General features: G+C 39.1%; 1 protein-coding gene across 1 annotated transcript in view; it reads left to right on the top strand.

Annotated features, from left to right (window-relative positions):
* The window catches only part of STAP1 (signal transducing adaptor family member 1), a 56,654-nt gene extending 47,784 nt beyond the window's left edge, over positions 1-8,870 (top strand). Inside the window, exons 10-11 of the mRNA XM_011940288.1 lie at positions 7,509-7,602; positions 8,728-8,870. Of these exons, the coding sequence (XP_011795678.1) occupies positions 7,509-7,570 (62 nt within the window). The 3' untranslated portion in view covers positions 7,571-7,602; positions 8,728-8,870. The remainder of the gene's footprint in view (positions 1-7,508; positions 7,603-8,727) is intronic.
* The last annotated feature ends 6,453 nt before the right edge of the window (positions 8,871-15,323 follow it).

Genomic DNA, 15,323 nt, shown 5'->3' with positions numbered 1-15,323 from the left:
AGCTGACCAGCACCGATTGTCCGGCACTCCCTAGTGAGATGAACCCAGTACCTCAGTTGAAAATGCAGAAATCACCTGTCTTCTGTGTGGCTCACGCTGGGAGCTGGAGACTGGAGCTGTTCCTATTTGGCCATCTTGCTCCGCCTCCCTTCTTTTTTTTTAGTCTGAGTAAAGGTTTGTTGATTTTCTTTTTTATTTTTATTTTTATTTTACTTTATTTATTTATTTTGTTTTGAGACAGAGTCTCACTTTGTCACCCAGGCTGGAGTGCAGGGGCATAATCTTGGCTCACTATAACCTCCACCTCCTGGGTTCAAGTGATTCTGCTTCAGCCTCCCAATTACCTAGGATTACAGGTGTGTGCCACCACAGCTAGCTCATTTTTGCATTTTTAGTAGAGATGGGGTTTCACCATGTTGGCCAGGTTGGTCTCGAACTCCTGACCTCAAGTGATCCACCTGCCTTGGCCTCCCAAAATATTGGGATTACAGGTGTGAGCCACCATGCCGAGCTTATTTTTTCAAAAAACATTTTGTTTCAATAATCTTTTGTATTTTTTAAAATTTAAATTTCATTTATTTCTGCTGTGACCTTTATTGTTTCTTTTTTCTACTAATTTTGGGTTTGGTTTGTCCTTGCTTTTGTAGTTCTTTTTGTTGTTGTTGTTGTTGAGGCAGAGTCTCACTCTGTCGCCCGGGCTGGAGTACTGTGGCCGGATCTCAGCTCACTGCAAGCTCCACCTCCCGGGTTCACTCCATTCTCCTGCCTCAGCCTCCTGAGTAGCTGGGACTACAGGCGCCCGCCACCTCGCCCAGCTAGTTTTTTGTATTTTTTTTAGTAGAGACGGGGTTTCACCGTGTGTTAGCCAGGATGGGCTCGATCTCCTGACCTCGTGATCCGCCCGTCTCGGCCTCCCAAAGTGCTGGGATTACAGGCTTGAGCCACCACGCCCGGCTGCTTTTGTAGTTCTTTATGATGCATCACTAGGTTGTTTATTTAAAACTTTTCTACTTTTCTGATATAGATGCTTATTGGTATAAACTTTACTGTTAGTACTGCTTTTGCTATATCTCATAGATTTTGGTCTGTTGAATTGCCACTTTGATTTGTTTCAAGAAATTTTTAAATTTCCTTTTAAATTTATTCATTGACCCACTGGTCATTCGGGAGCGTTTGTTTAATTTCCATGTGTTCATATAGTTTCTAAAGTTCCTCTTGTTATTGATTTCTAGTTTTATTCCATTGTGGTTGGAGATAATGCTTGATATCACTTCAATTTTTTCTGAATGTTTTAAAGAGTTGTTTTGTGGCCTTACATATGGTCTATCCTTGAAAATAATCCATGTTCTGAAGACAAAAATGTGTATTCTGTAGATGCTGAATGAAATGTTCTGTAAATTTCTATTAGGTTCATTAGGTCTATAGTGCAGATTATGTCCGATGTTTGTTGATTTTCTGTCTGGCTGAAAATGGGGTGTTGATGTTTCTAGCTATTATGGTACTGGGGTCTGTTTCTCTCTTTAGCTGTAATAATATTTCCTTTACATATATGGGTGCCCCAGCAGTGGGTACATATATATTATATATATTTACAATTATATCTTCTTGCTGAATTGACCCTTTCTTAATATAATGACGTTTCTTTTTATAATATTTGACTTGAAATCTATTTTTTCTGATATAACTACTCCTGATTTTAGATTTCTATTTGCGGAATATCTGTTTCCATCTCTTTAGTTTCAGTCTATGTGTGTCTTTAAACGTGAAGTATGTTTCTTATAGGCAATAGATCGGTGAGTCTTGTTTTTTATCCTTTCAGCCACTCTATATGTTTTGATTGATGAGTTTAGTCCATTTATATTCAATGTATTATTGATAAGGACTTACTACTGCCATTTTGTTACTTGTTTTCTCATTGTTTTGTGGGCTTCTCTTCCTTCCTACCTTCTTTCTTGTCTTTTTTGTGAAGGTGATTTTCTCTGGTGGTATCTTTAATTTCCTGCTTTTTATTTTTTGTGTATGTTGTAGGTTTTTAAAATTTGAAATGAAATTTTCAAATAACATCTTATAATCCATTATCTTAAACTGATGACAACTTAACATTGACTGCAAAAACAAACAAATAATAGTTCTATACTTTAACTTTGTACCCACACTTTTAAATTTGTTCTATCTTCTTATAGTGTCTATGTCTTGAAAAGTTGTAGTTATTTTTGATTGGTTCATCTTTTAGTCTCTTTAAGATATAAGTAGTTTACACACCACCATTACGGTGTTATAATATTTTGTTTTGTCTGTGTATTATTACCAGTGAGTTTTGTCTCAAAGAAATAAGATGACTTCTTATAGCTCATTAATGTCCTTTTCTATCAGATTGAAGAACTCTTTTTAACATTTCTTGTAGGATGGGTCTGGTATTGATGAAATCTCCCAGCTTTTGTTTGTCTAAGAAAAGAATGTCTCCTTCATGTTTGAAGGATATTTTCACAGGATATACTATTCTAGGAGGCAAGTTTTTTGCCTTCTGCACATCAAATATGTCATGCTCTCCTGGCCTATAAGGTTTCCACTGAGAAGTCTGCTGGCAAATATATTGGAGCTCCTTTGTATTTTATTTGTCGTTTTTCTCTTGCTGCTTTTAGGATGATTTCTTTATCCCATCCTTGGCAGTTAGAATATTAAGTGCCTTGAAGCAGTCTTCCTTGAGTTAAATCTGCGTGGTGTTTTATAACCTTTTGTACTTGAATATTTACATCTTTCTCTACATTTGGAAAGTTCTCTGTTGTTCCTTTGAATAAACTTTCTACCTTGATATCTCTCTCTACCTTCTCTTTAAGACCAGTCACTCTTAGGTTTGCTCTTTGGAGGCTTTTTCTCAATATATTGTAGGTGTGCTTCATTCCTTTTTATTCTTTCTTTTTTTGTCTCCTCTGACTGTGTATCTTCAAATAGTCTGTCTTCAAGCTCACCAATCCTTTCTTCTGCTTGATCAATTCTGCTGTTGAGAGATTCTGATATATCCTTCAGAATGTCAATTTTTCAGGTCCAGAATTTCTGCTTGACTTTAAAAAATGATTTCAATCTCTTTGTTAAATTATGTAATAGGATTCTGAATTCCTTCTCTGTGTTTTCTTGATTTTCATTGAGCTTCCTAGAAATGGCTACTTTGAATTCACTGTCTGAAAGTTTACACACCTTTGTCACTCCAGAATTGGAGTGACACACTGGTGCTTTATTTAGTTCATTTGGTAAGGTCACATTTACCTGTATGGTCCTGATGCTTGTGTTTGTTGATGTCTGGGCATTCAAGAGTTAGGTACTTAATCTAGTCTTCACAGTATGTGCTTGTTTGTACCCATCCTTCTTGGAAAGGTTTTCCCAGTCTTCAAAAAGAATTGACTATTCTCATCTAAGTCTTTGGTCACTGAAGCCGTGTATACATTGCAGGCATGTGGGCCCAGGAACATTGTGACTCTTGCAGACTTGTAGAGTAGTGCCTTGATGGTCTTGGGTAAGATCTAAAAGAATGTCTTGGATTACCAGGTGGATACTCTTGTTCTCTTCCCTTACTTTCCCCCCAACAAATTGAGTCTCTCTCTCTCTGTCTGTGCTGAGCTTCCTGGAGCTGGGGGAGGGGTGGACATAAGCACTCCTGTGCCACCACCACTATGACTGTGCTGGGTCATACCTGGAGCCAGCACAGCACTGAGTCTTGGCCAATGCCAGTGGTGACCATTGTCTGGGTACTACTGATGTTCACTCAAGGCTCAAGGGCTCATGATTCGGCAAGCGGCTAATCCAGCCAAGCTTGTATCCTTCCCTTCAGATTGGAGAGTTCCTCCAAGCCAGACCAGAGTGAGTCAAGAAATGCCATCCAGGAGCCAGGGCCTGGAGTTAGGAAACTTAGCAATCTATTTGGTGCTCTATTTGCAGCTGAGCCAGTGGCCAAGGTGTAAGACAAAGTCCTTCCTATTCATTCCTCAAGCAGGAGTCTCTCTCCATGACTACCACCACCCTAGGCCTGTGGCGAGTACTGCCTGACTACCAATGATGTTCACTCAAGGCCCAAGGGCTCTTCAATCAGTTTGTGGTGAATACTGCCAGGCCTGGGTCTCTCCATTTAGGGTAAGGGTCTCCCCTCTGACCCATGGTGGGTGCAGAAATGCCATCCAGGAACCAAGGTCTAGAACTGGGAACCACAAGGCCCTGTTTGGTATTCTACCCTACTGTGGCCTAACTGGTTCCCAAGCTGGAAGACAGTCTCCTTTACTCTTTCCTTTCCTAAGTCTCTCCCTATGGCCACCACAACTAGGAATGTGCTGGGTCATACCTGAAGCCAGAATAGCTCTAAGTCTCACCCAAGGCCCACAGCAAGTACTGCTTGGCTACTGTTGATGTTTATTCAAGGCTCAAGGGTACTTTAGTCAGTAGGCAATGAATACTGCCAGGACCGAGTCCTTCCCTTCAAAGCAGTAGATTCCCTTCTGGCTCACGGCGTGTCTAGAAATGCCCAGAAGCTAGGACATTTCCGCAATGGAGGTCTCACGACTCTGCCTGATCCCCTATTTACCGTGGGTGAGCTGTTTTCCAATTGAGTTGCTTTCCAAGTTTACGTTCCCCTCTTCTCTACTCAAGCAGAAAGGAGGAGTCTCTCCTGGAGCCATGCTGCCTGAGATTGGGGGAGGGGTGACACAAGCACTCCCCTGGTCACCCTAGCTGGTGTCTCACTAGATCATATGCACTCCATGTCCACTGGCTCCAAGCCCAGCACAGAACAGGACTTGCCCAAGACCCTGTGTCTGTGGCCTAAACTGTCTTTCAAATTTATTTAGAACCCCAGATCACTTTAGCCTGTGATGTTGAGACTAGTCAGAGCTCAGATTCTGCCCACTGGAATGGATGATTCCTCTCTGGCAAGAGCTGGTCTAAATGCTCCCCTCTGTGGTCCTGGCTGAATTCTGCCCTGTGATGCTTTCTACTGTGACAAGTAGCACTGAGTTCCAATGCAAAGTGCCAGTCACTGTCCACTTCTTTTCCTAGGCACACAGATTCTCTCTCTGCACCAGAAGCCACTGCTGGGAGATGGGGGAAGAGACCAGGTTGGCAATTCAAGACTATTTTTCCTACCTCCTTCAGTGTCTCTTTCCTTGCTATGATGTTAAAATCAAGTACTGTAATTGCTCACATGATTTCTGGTTCTTATTAAGGTGCTTTCTAGTGTAGACAATTGTTTAATTTGGTGTTCCTGTGGGGGGCCGGGTGACAGCTGGAGGGTTCTATTTGGCTATCTTGCTCCACCTCCTCTCTCCATTGGTTTTTACAGCTTTTCTTTGTTGAGAACATCTATCTTTGTATTCATCAAGAATGTTAATGACCACCTCATGAAGCATAGCTGCTTTAAAGTCTTCATCTGATAATTTCAACATCTTGGTTATCTTAGTGTTGGCATCCATTGCCTTTTCCCTTGAAAACTGGGGAACTGGTCACATTCCTCTTTTTGTATATCAAGTAATTCCTGGGTTTTCATATGTCAAGTAATTCTGTATTGTGTCTTGGACATTTTGAATATTATGTTACGAGCCTCTGGGTCCTTTTAAAATTCTCTGGAGCATTTTATAAAGCAGGCAACCATCTTGATTAGATTGAACCAGTTCTCTCTCACTTTCTGTGGGAAGCCATTCCAATATTGGTTCAGTTTTCAAAGCTTCTGTTATGCTGTTTTGGGTCTGTATGTCTCTGGAATCAACAGCCTGGGACTTGGTCGTGGTTTATGCCTTAGTTTAGTAGTCAAAGCCTTTGCCATCTGTTTTGTATCTGGTTCTGTGCATGCACAATTCAGAGGTGAGCCTGGAATTTGTGTCATTTCATACACAGAACTAGGAGATAACTCCTTTCCAGCTGTCACCTCTCTGGGATTTCTCCATACTCTTGAGCCTCCAAGGGTCCTTTTTTTTTTCTTGAGATGGAGTCTCGCTCTGTCGCCCTGGCTGGAGTGCAGTGGTGCGATCTCAGCTCACTGCAAGCTCTGCCTCCTGGGTTTACGTCATTCTCCTGCTTCAGCCTTCCAAGTAGCTGGGACTACAGGTGCCCACCACTTCGCCCAGCTAGTTTTTTGTATTTTTTAGTAGAGACGGGGTTTCACCGTGTTAGCCAGGATGGTCTCGATCTCCTGACCTCGTGATCCGCCCATCTTGGCCTCCCAAAGTGCTGGGATTACAGGCTTGAGCCACCGCACCCAGCCCCAAGGGTCCTTTCTTTTGGTGTTCTAGCTAGAATGATGGAGCTTATTAATGACACCTGTGCTGTAATTGCAGTTCTGTGAGACTGCAGTTGACCAATCTCTCCAAGACAGAGACAAGAAAGAGAAAAATGTAATTCCAATTCTCCTCTCTGGCCTCTTTTCCTGATTTCTCTGGCTGGAAGGATAAATTTTCTCTTGGGGTTTTAGGTGCCCATGCTGTAACTGCCAAAATGCTGCTGCACCTTGACTAGTGGCCCTTCCCTCAGGGCAGGGCCAGGGAAGCAAAAATAGACAATAGAAATACTGGAAAAAAACAAACAAAAAAACCCCCAAAAAACAAACAAACAAAAAAAGCACTATTGATGTAAAATGTTAGAAACAGACAACCAGATTGCTTTTGGTAACTTGTTCAGTTTGCTTTGTGATCAGGAAAAAACTACTCAGCCTCCCCCTGCATTTCAGATGCCTTTGTTATAGGGACTGGGGAATGGCATAAAAATAGATGGAATTAGAGGGGCCTCTGAAGAAAGACTTTAAATAATTACAATATTATCTGTAGAGTAACGTATTTTCTTTCAAAAGCAGAAAAATGATGGAAAAATATATGACAATGAAAATAGGACTTCCTAAGAAAAGCTACACAAAGATCAAAACTTATCTTGACAAATAATGCTGATGTTTTAAGAAAACTTTGTGGAACCCTAACATTGCTTCAGGAATTTGAACTCATAGCTGGCTGTGGCACAGTGAGACTGCTAGTACATCAAACTTCAGTTTACCTTGAGTTGGGAAATGGGAGTTGTAGAGCAGGTAAGGGTTCCAATCTGGAGATTTGGAAAAAGTTAATATGTAATAAAATATTATCTAAAAGAAAATAAGATTTTCTTTGATCCCTGTTAACCCATGTCAGCATTTGGCTCTCTCTTACACCAGAAGGCAAGAGCAATAATGGAACAAGAATGGTCAAAGATATTTCCCAACTCCAGAAATTAGCAGTTTAAACTAAAAGCCGCTTCAAAATATAAGGCAGGTAACTCATATTAAGCTAAAGAGGAAGAAAAAAATTATTAGGAACAAAATTACAGGTCCAGGATAAAATAAAATTTAAAAAAGCATCTGAATATTCAGTATTTATTTTCCTAACATTTACTAAACACACCAGCAATGTTCCACACAAGAGTAGGAAAATCAACTCACTGAAAATAAAGAACCACCGTTTTCTACAATATTGGTTAGCTAATTAAGTTTTTCTACCCACAATTTCTAGGTCAAGAACCCAATATGGAAGGGAGAAGTGAAAAGCTGAAGAAAAATCCACACAATGCATGAAATACAATGTGAAAGCTCCTTTGTGTATCTTGGTAATTTATATTTTCAAAACGAAGTTCTTACTTTTAAAGAGAATTATCTATATTCTACTGATCCTGTTTACCAAGTCCTTCACCTGAACACCAGAATTAGAATTAAACATTGTACCATACAATTTCATTATCTTATCAGAATGAAACCAATTCACAGGGAAACTAAAGACTATGGCTGTGGTGGTAACCTGCAGATATACACATTCCCATGCACTGACATAAGCTGAAAACACATACTACTTTCTTTTTTTTTTCTTTTTTTTTGGGACGGAGTCTCGCTCTGCCGCCCAGGCTGGAGTGCAGTGGCCAGATCTCAGCTCACTGCAAGCTCCGCCTCTCGGGTTCACGCCATTCTCCTGCCTCAGCCTCCGGAGTAGCTGGGACTACAGGCGCCCGCCACCTCGCCCGGCTAGTTTTTTGTATTTTTTCAGTAGAGACGGGGTTTCACCGTGTTAGCCAGGATGGTCTCGATCTCCTGACCTCGTGATCCGCCCGCCTCGGCCTCCCAAAGTGCTGGGATTACAGGCTTGAGCCACCGCACCCGGCCACACATACTACTTTCTAGATGGAATTTTTTTTCTTTAGGCCTCAATGAAATACATTTCCCCTATATAATTCCCACAGCAGTTTCTCTAGTTCTAAATCCTACCAAATCCCAGAAAACCTAAGTTTTGTTGAAATCTGATTTGACCAATTTATCAAATATGTCATTTTAATTACCTATCTGGAAGTCAGAGACATGAAATGTACTAGAGAAGCCCTTTTCCAATGGAAGTATTATATACCACATTTTTTGTTAATGGAAATAAATGTATCCATTCCCATGTTTTCTGTTGGTGTCATCTTTTTGCCACTCAAAATCAGCCCATTATTTCCTTACAAAGATGGTGAAAGGCTGTATCATCATCTTGTGTCGTAAGTACGATGAGCCTGACTATAAGTACCCAGAGTTCTTAAAAATATGGAGCCATCAGCCCCAGACTACATCTACTGAATCAAAATTACGGATATTTTTTCATAATTTTTTTCTTCAAAAGCAAACTTCTAAATTGATTTTGATGATTAAGTCAATTTGGGAATCACACAATCAACTAACAATGAAAAGATATGGTCTATATTCTACAGAGGAAAGACTACGTAAGACAGAGGGAGAAAACAGCCATTGACAACTCAAGGAGAGAGGCCTCAGGGGGGGAAAAAATCAACCTGGCCAAAACCTTGAACATCCAGCTTCTTGAATGGTGAGAAAATAAATTTGTGTTCTTTAATCCACATGGTCTGTGGTATTTGTTACGACAATCCTAGCAAACTAATTCAGCGAACTCCCTGGATGCCTGAAAATATGCAGAGTTCTGTCAGACTTACTGAATTATAATTTCACGGTTGCAGGGTAGGGGTGGGGCAGCGCTGAGGCTGGTCCAGAAATCTGCCTTTTAAGCACACACAACAGGTAATTGCTATACATAACAAATTTGAAAACCACTTCTTTAAGACATAACAAATTTGAGAACCAGTTCTTTAAGATCTACTACAATATGAAGATAAATAATCTGTGTAGCAATATATGCAAAATCAAGTAAGGCTTTCTTTTAAATGGAGAGGCAGTGACAATTAATAAGGAATCATAAATATGATAAGAGTTGGGACATAAAGCCTGAGCATTAATATAAGTATTTATTGAAATGTATCATTTATATAAATCAGTTAATTGATGTAAAAATTACAAAAGAAGCACATATGTATTATTCTCAAGGGTTTTACAATTGAGTTGGTCAAAATATAGGTAGACGAGACTAAAGAGCTCTAATTTCTTATCATTTTAAAGTGTTGAGTAAATTCTTGCATTCTATAAGAAATTAGGGTGCTTAATACGATAAACTTTTAAAAAGTAGATTCCTAAAGTTAATGACACATTGTAGTTGAATGCAATAAATGGAAAAGTAACTGACAAGGGAAACAGAAATCAAAGGCCAGGGGCTGACCAATGTGGAGAGTCTCACAGGAGACCAACGATGAAAGGTCACAGACATTTCAGAAACTGAAACCAGCAGACAAAGACCATACAACAGCCCTCATAGTTTAAAGAACAGACATATTAGAAAATATCTGTAGGGAATAAAAAACTATAAAAGTGATCTAGCAGGTTTAAAAAAGAGAACCAAACAGAACTTTTAGGACTGAAAAATAAAACCACCACCACCACAACAAAATACATGGCTGTAAGTAGATAAGAAACACATGAAGAGGTAAGTAAACTGGAATATGGGTTAAAAGAAATTATACAGAATAAAGCATGACAAGAAAGAACAATTGGAACATACAGGACAGCATGTTAAAAAGCGAAGACAGAACACTGAAGGTCTATCATGTTTAATGAGAATCTCCACAGAAAAAAAGAGAATAAGGAAGAGGTTATATGTGTAGTAGTAACTGAGAACTTCTCCAGAACTAATAATCAAAGACACAAATCCAGATTTAAAGATCTTGGCCGGGTGCAGTGGCTCAAGCCTGTAATCCCAGCACTTTGGGAGGCCGAGATGGGCGGATCACGAGGGCAGGAGATCGAGACCATCCTGGCTAACATGGTGAAACCCCGTCTCTACTAAAAAATACACAAAAAATTAGCTGGGCATGGTGGCGGGTGCCTGTAGTCCCAGCTGCTGAGGAGGCTTAGGCAGAAGAATGGCGTGAACCCGGGAGGTGGAGCTTGCAGTGAGCTGAGATCTGGACACTGCACCCCAGCCTGGGTGACAGAGTGAGACTCCATCTCAAAAAAAAAATTTTAAAAATCTCAACAAATCTTAAGCAGAATTAGTAAAAATAAATCCATACTCAGAAACATAGTAATTAAATTGCATAAAACCAAAGCAGATAAAAAAGATTTTTTTTTTTTAAGACGGAGTTTCGCTCTTGTTGCCCAGGCTGAAGTGCAATGGCACGAGCTCGGCTCACTGCAACCTCTGCCCCCTGGGTTCAAGCGATTCTCTTGCCTTAGCCTTCCAAGTAGCTGGGATTACAGGCGCCCACCAAAATGCCCAGCTAATTTTGTATTTTTAGTAGATATGGGGTTTCTCATGTTAGTCAGGCTGGTCACACACTCCTGACCTCAAGTGATCCGCCCACCTCGGCCTCCCAAAGTGTTGGGATTACAAGCTTGAGCCACTGCTCCTGGCCAAAAATTAAATTTCTTTAAAGGTGTAAGTATTAGCCTGCCAGCTGACTCAAGAGCAACAGAGGAAGTCATGAGAAAATGAAAAATTATCTCCAATGCCTATGTGCTGAATGACAATAAAGGCCAAATTAGGCATCTATATTCAGCAAAAATATCTTTGCAGAATGAGGGAAAAATACAGATATGTTCAGAAAACAAATCATGAGCAAGTATGCCATCAGCAGACTCTCACAAAATGAAATTCTAAAGCAAGTATTTCAGATAAAAATTTATCCCAGAAGGTGTTTTAGTCCATTCAAGCTACAGTAACAAAACATGATAAACTGGCTTATAGGTGACAAAAATTTATTTCTAGGGATTGGGAAGTCCAAGATCAAGGAACTGGTTCATGCAGAGTCTCGTGAAGAGTCCACACGCTGGCTCAAAGATGGCACCTTCTTGCTGTGCCCTCATATGGTAGGGGTGAGCGATCTCAGGCCTCTTTCATAAGGGCTCTGCCTCCATGACCTAATCACCCCTCAAAGGCCCCATCTCCAAATTACATCACCTTGAAGATTAGAATTTCAACATACAAATTTGGGGAAGACATAAACGTTCAGCCCATAGATAGCAGTAAGCCTTAGAAACAAAAAATACTGAAGAGCAAAGAAAGTTTTATATACATATGTGTATGTATAAACACATACACTGACTATATAAATAAAAGTCTTAGAATTAAAGAACATTAAAGTACATGACAACAGAATTAAAACACACAATACAGATAAAATATATGACAATAGTACATAACTTGGAAATTAAATTAAAGAGTTGTTCTAGTTATTACATCTGCACAATAAATAACTCTAAAACTTAGTTGCATAGTTTGCAATCCATGTTCATAGATTCCGTGGGTTAGGGGTTTGGCATGGCACGGCACAGCACAGTAAGAATGGCTTGTTTCTGCTCTGTGAAGTCTAGGATCTGGAATCATTTGAAAGTCTGCCTACTCCCATGTCTGACCACCTGATGCTGCCTGCAGGCTGGTAGCATGAGATTTTCTCCATGTGTGCTAGTTTCAGCTTCCTCACAACATGGTGTCTAGGTTCCAAAGATTCGCTTTCCAAGAGAGAGCAAGTAAAAGAGTGAGAGAGAGCCAAGAGGAAGCCAGCTATATATCCTTTTATGACCTGACCTCAGAGGTCTTAATGGGGACTAGAGTATAGTAAGCTTCTAGAAGAGTATGTGGGATTGAAAATATTGCTGTAGCCATTTTTGAAAAAATATAATCTGCCAAAGGTAAAGGTAATGATTAACTTTAGTCTTATTTAATCTGAATATATATGATGGAATATAGAGTAATTACTAAAAGACAAACTAGTAAAGAGAAAAAAATGTGTATTGCTCAAGGAGAACAAACAACATCATTTATTTTAAGAAAGAATTTAACAAGGAATTGGTAAACAGGTTTTGAGAAAACTGAAAATGTCTACTAGGGACACAATTATTAAAGGCAAAAAGATGGGATTAATAGAACCCAGAAGTCTTTAAGAGATACCCTCCAGAATGCCAGAAAAAAGTTGGAGTCTAGAAACCAACCATAGCTGCTAAAACAAGAACCATTGCTGAGGTGATGCTGACAGTATTGGGAGGCTAATGGGAAGGGGGAAAGTCTCTTTTCCATATCTTCAGCATTCTAGTTTCTTCTTAGTACTCTTTCTTTGTGGGACCTAAAAACAAGCCAGATGGCAAAGGAGAAGCACAGTTTGCAAAAAGTTCTAGGTACAAAGTCCCAGAATACAGATAAGTGAGTCTGCAGTTGAGAGACAATCAACTAATAACTGGCAAAAATAGAATAACATAGTAAGTCAATACTAATTTTAAAAGGCAAGAAAACAGAAAAAGAATCACAAAATAGATTAAACCAAAAAACCCAAAAATAAAAACCCTAAACTCTCCCAGAACAAACTAAAATGGCAGAAACAAATCTAAATATATTGGTAATTATATTAAATGTAAATGGCATATGTGTTCCAGTTTAAGACAACGATTGTTCTATTAGATTAAAAATAATAATAATAAAGGCCAGGTGTGGTGGTGCACATCTGCAGTCTCAGCTACTTAGGGAGCTGAGGCAGGAGGACCACTTGAGCCACTGCACTTTGATCTGGGCAACATAAGAGGGACTCTGGATCTAAAAATAAACAAAACAAAAAACTTCACTAAAATCCTAAATCTATTTTGTTTAACTAGATACACATTTAAAACATAAGGATACAGAAATATTAAAATTAAATAGATGAAAAAAGTTACTCTGTGAAAATACTGACTAAAGGAAAGCTAGTATAGCTACAGAGAAAACAGGCTTTAAGGCAAAACATATTAGATACACTGCATAGTGATAAGTATAATTCATCAGAAAAATGTAACATGTTAAACTACATGGAGTTAATAATTATCCTCAAAATATATAAACCAGAAACATATACAAGGAGAAAGAGATAAATCAAGATCATAGTGAGCGATTTTTAAACATATATCTTTCAGTAATTGACATAACAGGTATATTAAAAATCAGTAAGGATACAGTAGATTTAAATAACATAATTAACAACCCTAAAAGATGCATTAGATGGCCTGTTTTTAGGCCCCACAAATAACGAGTACTAGGAGACTAGAATGCTGAAGATATGGAGAAGAGACTTCTCCCCTTCCCACTGTCCCTAACTACTACAGAATATACTGTTTTCAAATGCATAAAAATTATTAAAAATTTAACGTATTCTCGGCCATAAAGCAAGTCTCAAGTAATTTCAAATAATTAAAATCAGAAAGATTATTTTTTTCATGACAAAAATTCAATTAAACTGCAAATCAAAAAACATAATTAGAAAAGCCCATGTTTGGAAAAAAAGAAACTCTCCTAAAAAAGGGCTGAAGAGAAAATTCTAGTGAAAATTAGGAAAATATTTAAACTAAATATGAGCATTATGTATCAAAGTTTGTGGAATATGACAATAGTTGAGAATAATGTAACTATATTACAATAGTATAGAGATAACTTTTAAATGTATATGTTGAAAAGGAAGACACGTTAAAAATGAAAGAAGTAACCCATCTCAACAAGTTAGAAACGGAATAGTAAAAAAATCCCTAATAAAATAGAAATAATATTGATAAAAGCAGAAATTAATGGAATAGGAAACAAACATACTATACAAAGGATCAACAAAACCAAAATTTGGATCTTACAAAAGATTAAACTATTTTTGTTTGGAGCTAAGGTTATGTAGAAAATTTTTTTTTTTTTTTTTTTTTTTTTTGAGACGGAGTCTCGCTCTGTCGCCCAGGCTGGAGTGCAGTGGCCGCATCTCAGCTCACTGCAAGCTCCGCCTCCCGGGTTTACGCCATTCTCCCGCCTCAGCCTCCGGAGTAGCTGGGACTACAGGCGCCCGCCACCTCGCCCGGCTAGTTTTTTGTATTTTTAGTAGAGACGGTGTTTCACCGTGTTAGCCAGGATGGTCTCGATCTCCTGACCTCGTGATCCGCCCGTCTCGGCCTCCCAAAGTGCTGGGATTACAGGCTTGAGCCACCGCGCCCGGCCAGAAAATTTTTTTAAAATGGGCCAGGTGTGGTGGCTCACGCCTATAATCCCAGTACTTTGGGAGGCTGAAGTGGGCGGATCATGAGGTCAGGAGTTCAAAACCAGCCTGGCCAACATAGTGAAACCCCATCTCTACTAAAACTACAGCTGAGTGTTGTGGTGGGTACCTGTAGTGCCAGCTACTTGGGAGGCTGAGGCAGGAGAATTGCTTGAACCCAGGAGGTGGATGCTGTAGTGAGCCAAGATCATGCCACTGCACCAGCCTGGGTGACACAGTGAGACTCTGTCTCAAAAAAAAAAAATAAAAAAGAAAATTAAAAAAAATGTGCAAATAATTTAGAGAATCACTAGAGAGTTGTTTCCAGGTACAAAAACGATACAAATAAACCAACTGTATTTTACACATAATCAACAGGAAATAATGTGGGCTAAGTAATTTGGATTAACATTCTCAATTGAAAACATTTAGAAAAGCTGGATAAAATATACTTTTCAAAGATGTGGGAAGGCAGCAGAGAACTGATAAGTTGGTGAGTAATTACCACGCCAATAATATCTGGAAAAAGACATAAATTCAGAAAAATGAACCCTTAATTTGGGATCACTATGTTAGGAGTATTTATAGATTGCAAAAGACCTGAATGGTTGAACCCTAGAAATAAGGATGAACAGAAGAGCACTACCAAAGTCTGTGGCTCAGCTTTCAGTCACCTAGGTGACCTGGAAAATCTCAGTCTCCGAAATTGGATCAAAATAATCCTAAATTACTAATGCCCAGGTACCTGTCAGAAGCAAATGAAAAAACTCTGTGGAGGATAAAAATACCATTCTGAGCATCAAGTTATTTCTAGTTTTTTCAAATACAATATTGGTAAATAATTAAAGATAACCAGGCACACAAGGAGACAAGACAGTAAGAATGAAGACTAAAAGAATCAAAATAAAAACAGACTCACAGGCGGGTTT

Source organism: Colobus angolensis, unplaced genomic scaffold (genome assembly GCF_000951035.1).
Source record: "Colobus angolensis palliatus isolate OR3802 unplaced genomic scaffold, Cang.pa_1.0 Scaffold189, whole genome shotgun sequence".
Lineage (NCBI taxonomy): Eukaryota > Metazoa > Chordata > Mammalia > Primates > Cercopithecidae > Colobus > Colobus angolensis.
Note: the sequence above shows the minus strand (reverse complement) of the source record. Positions and strands in the feature narration are given on the sequence as shown.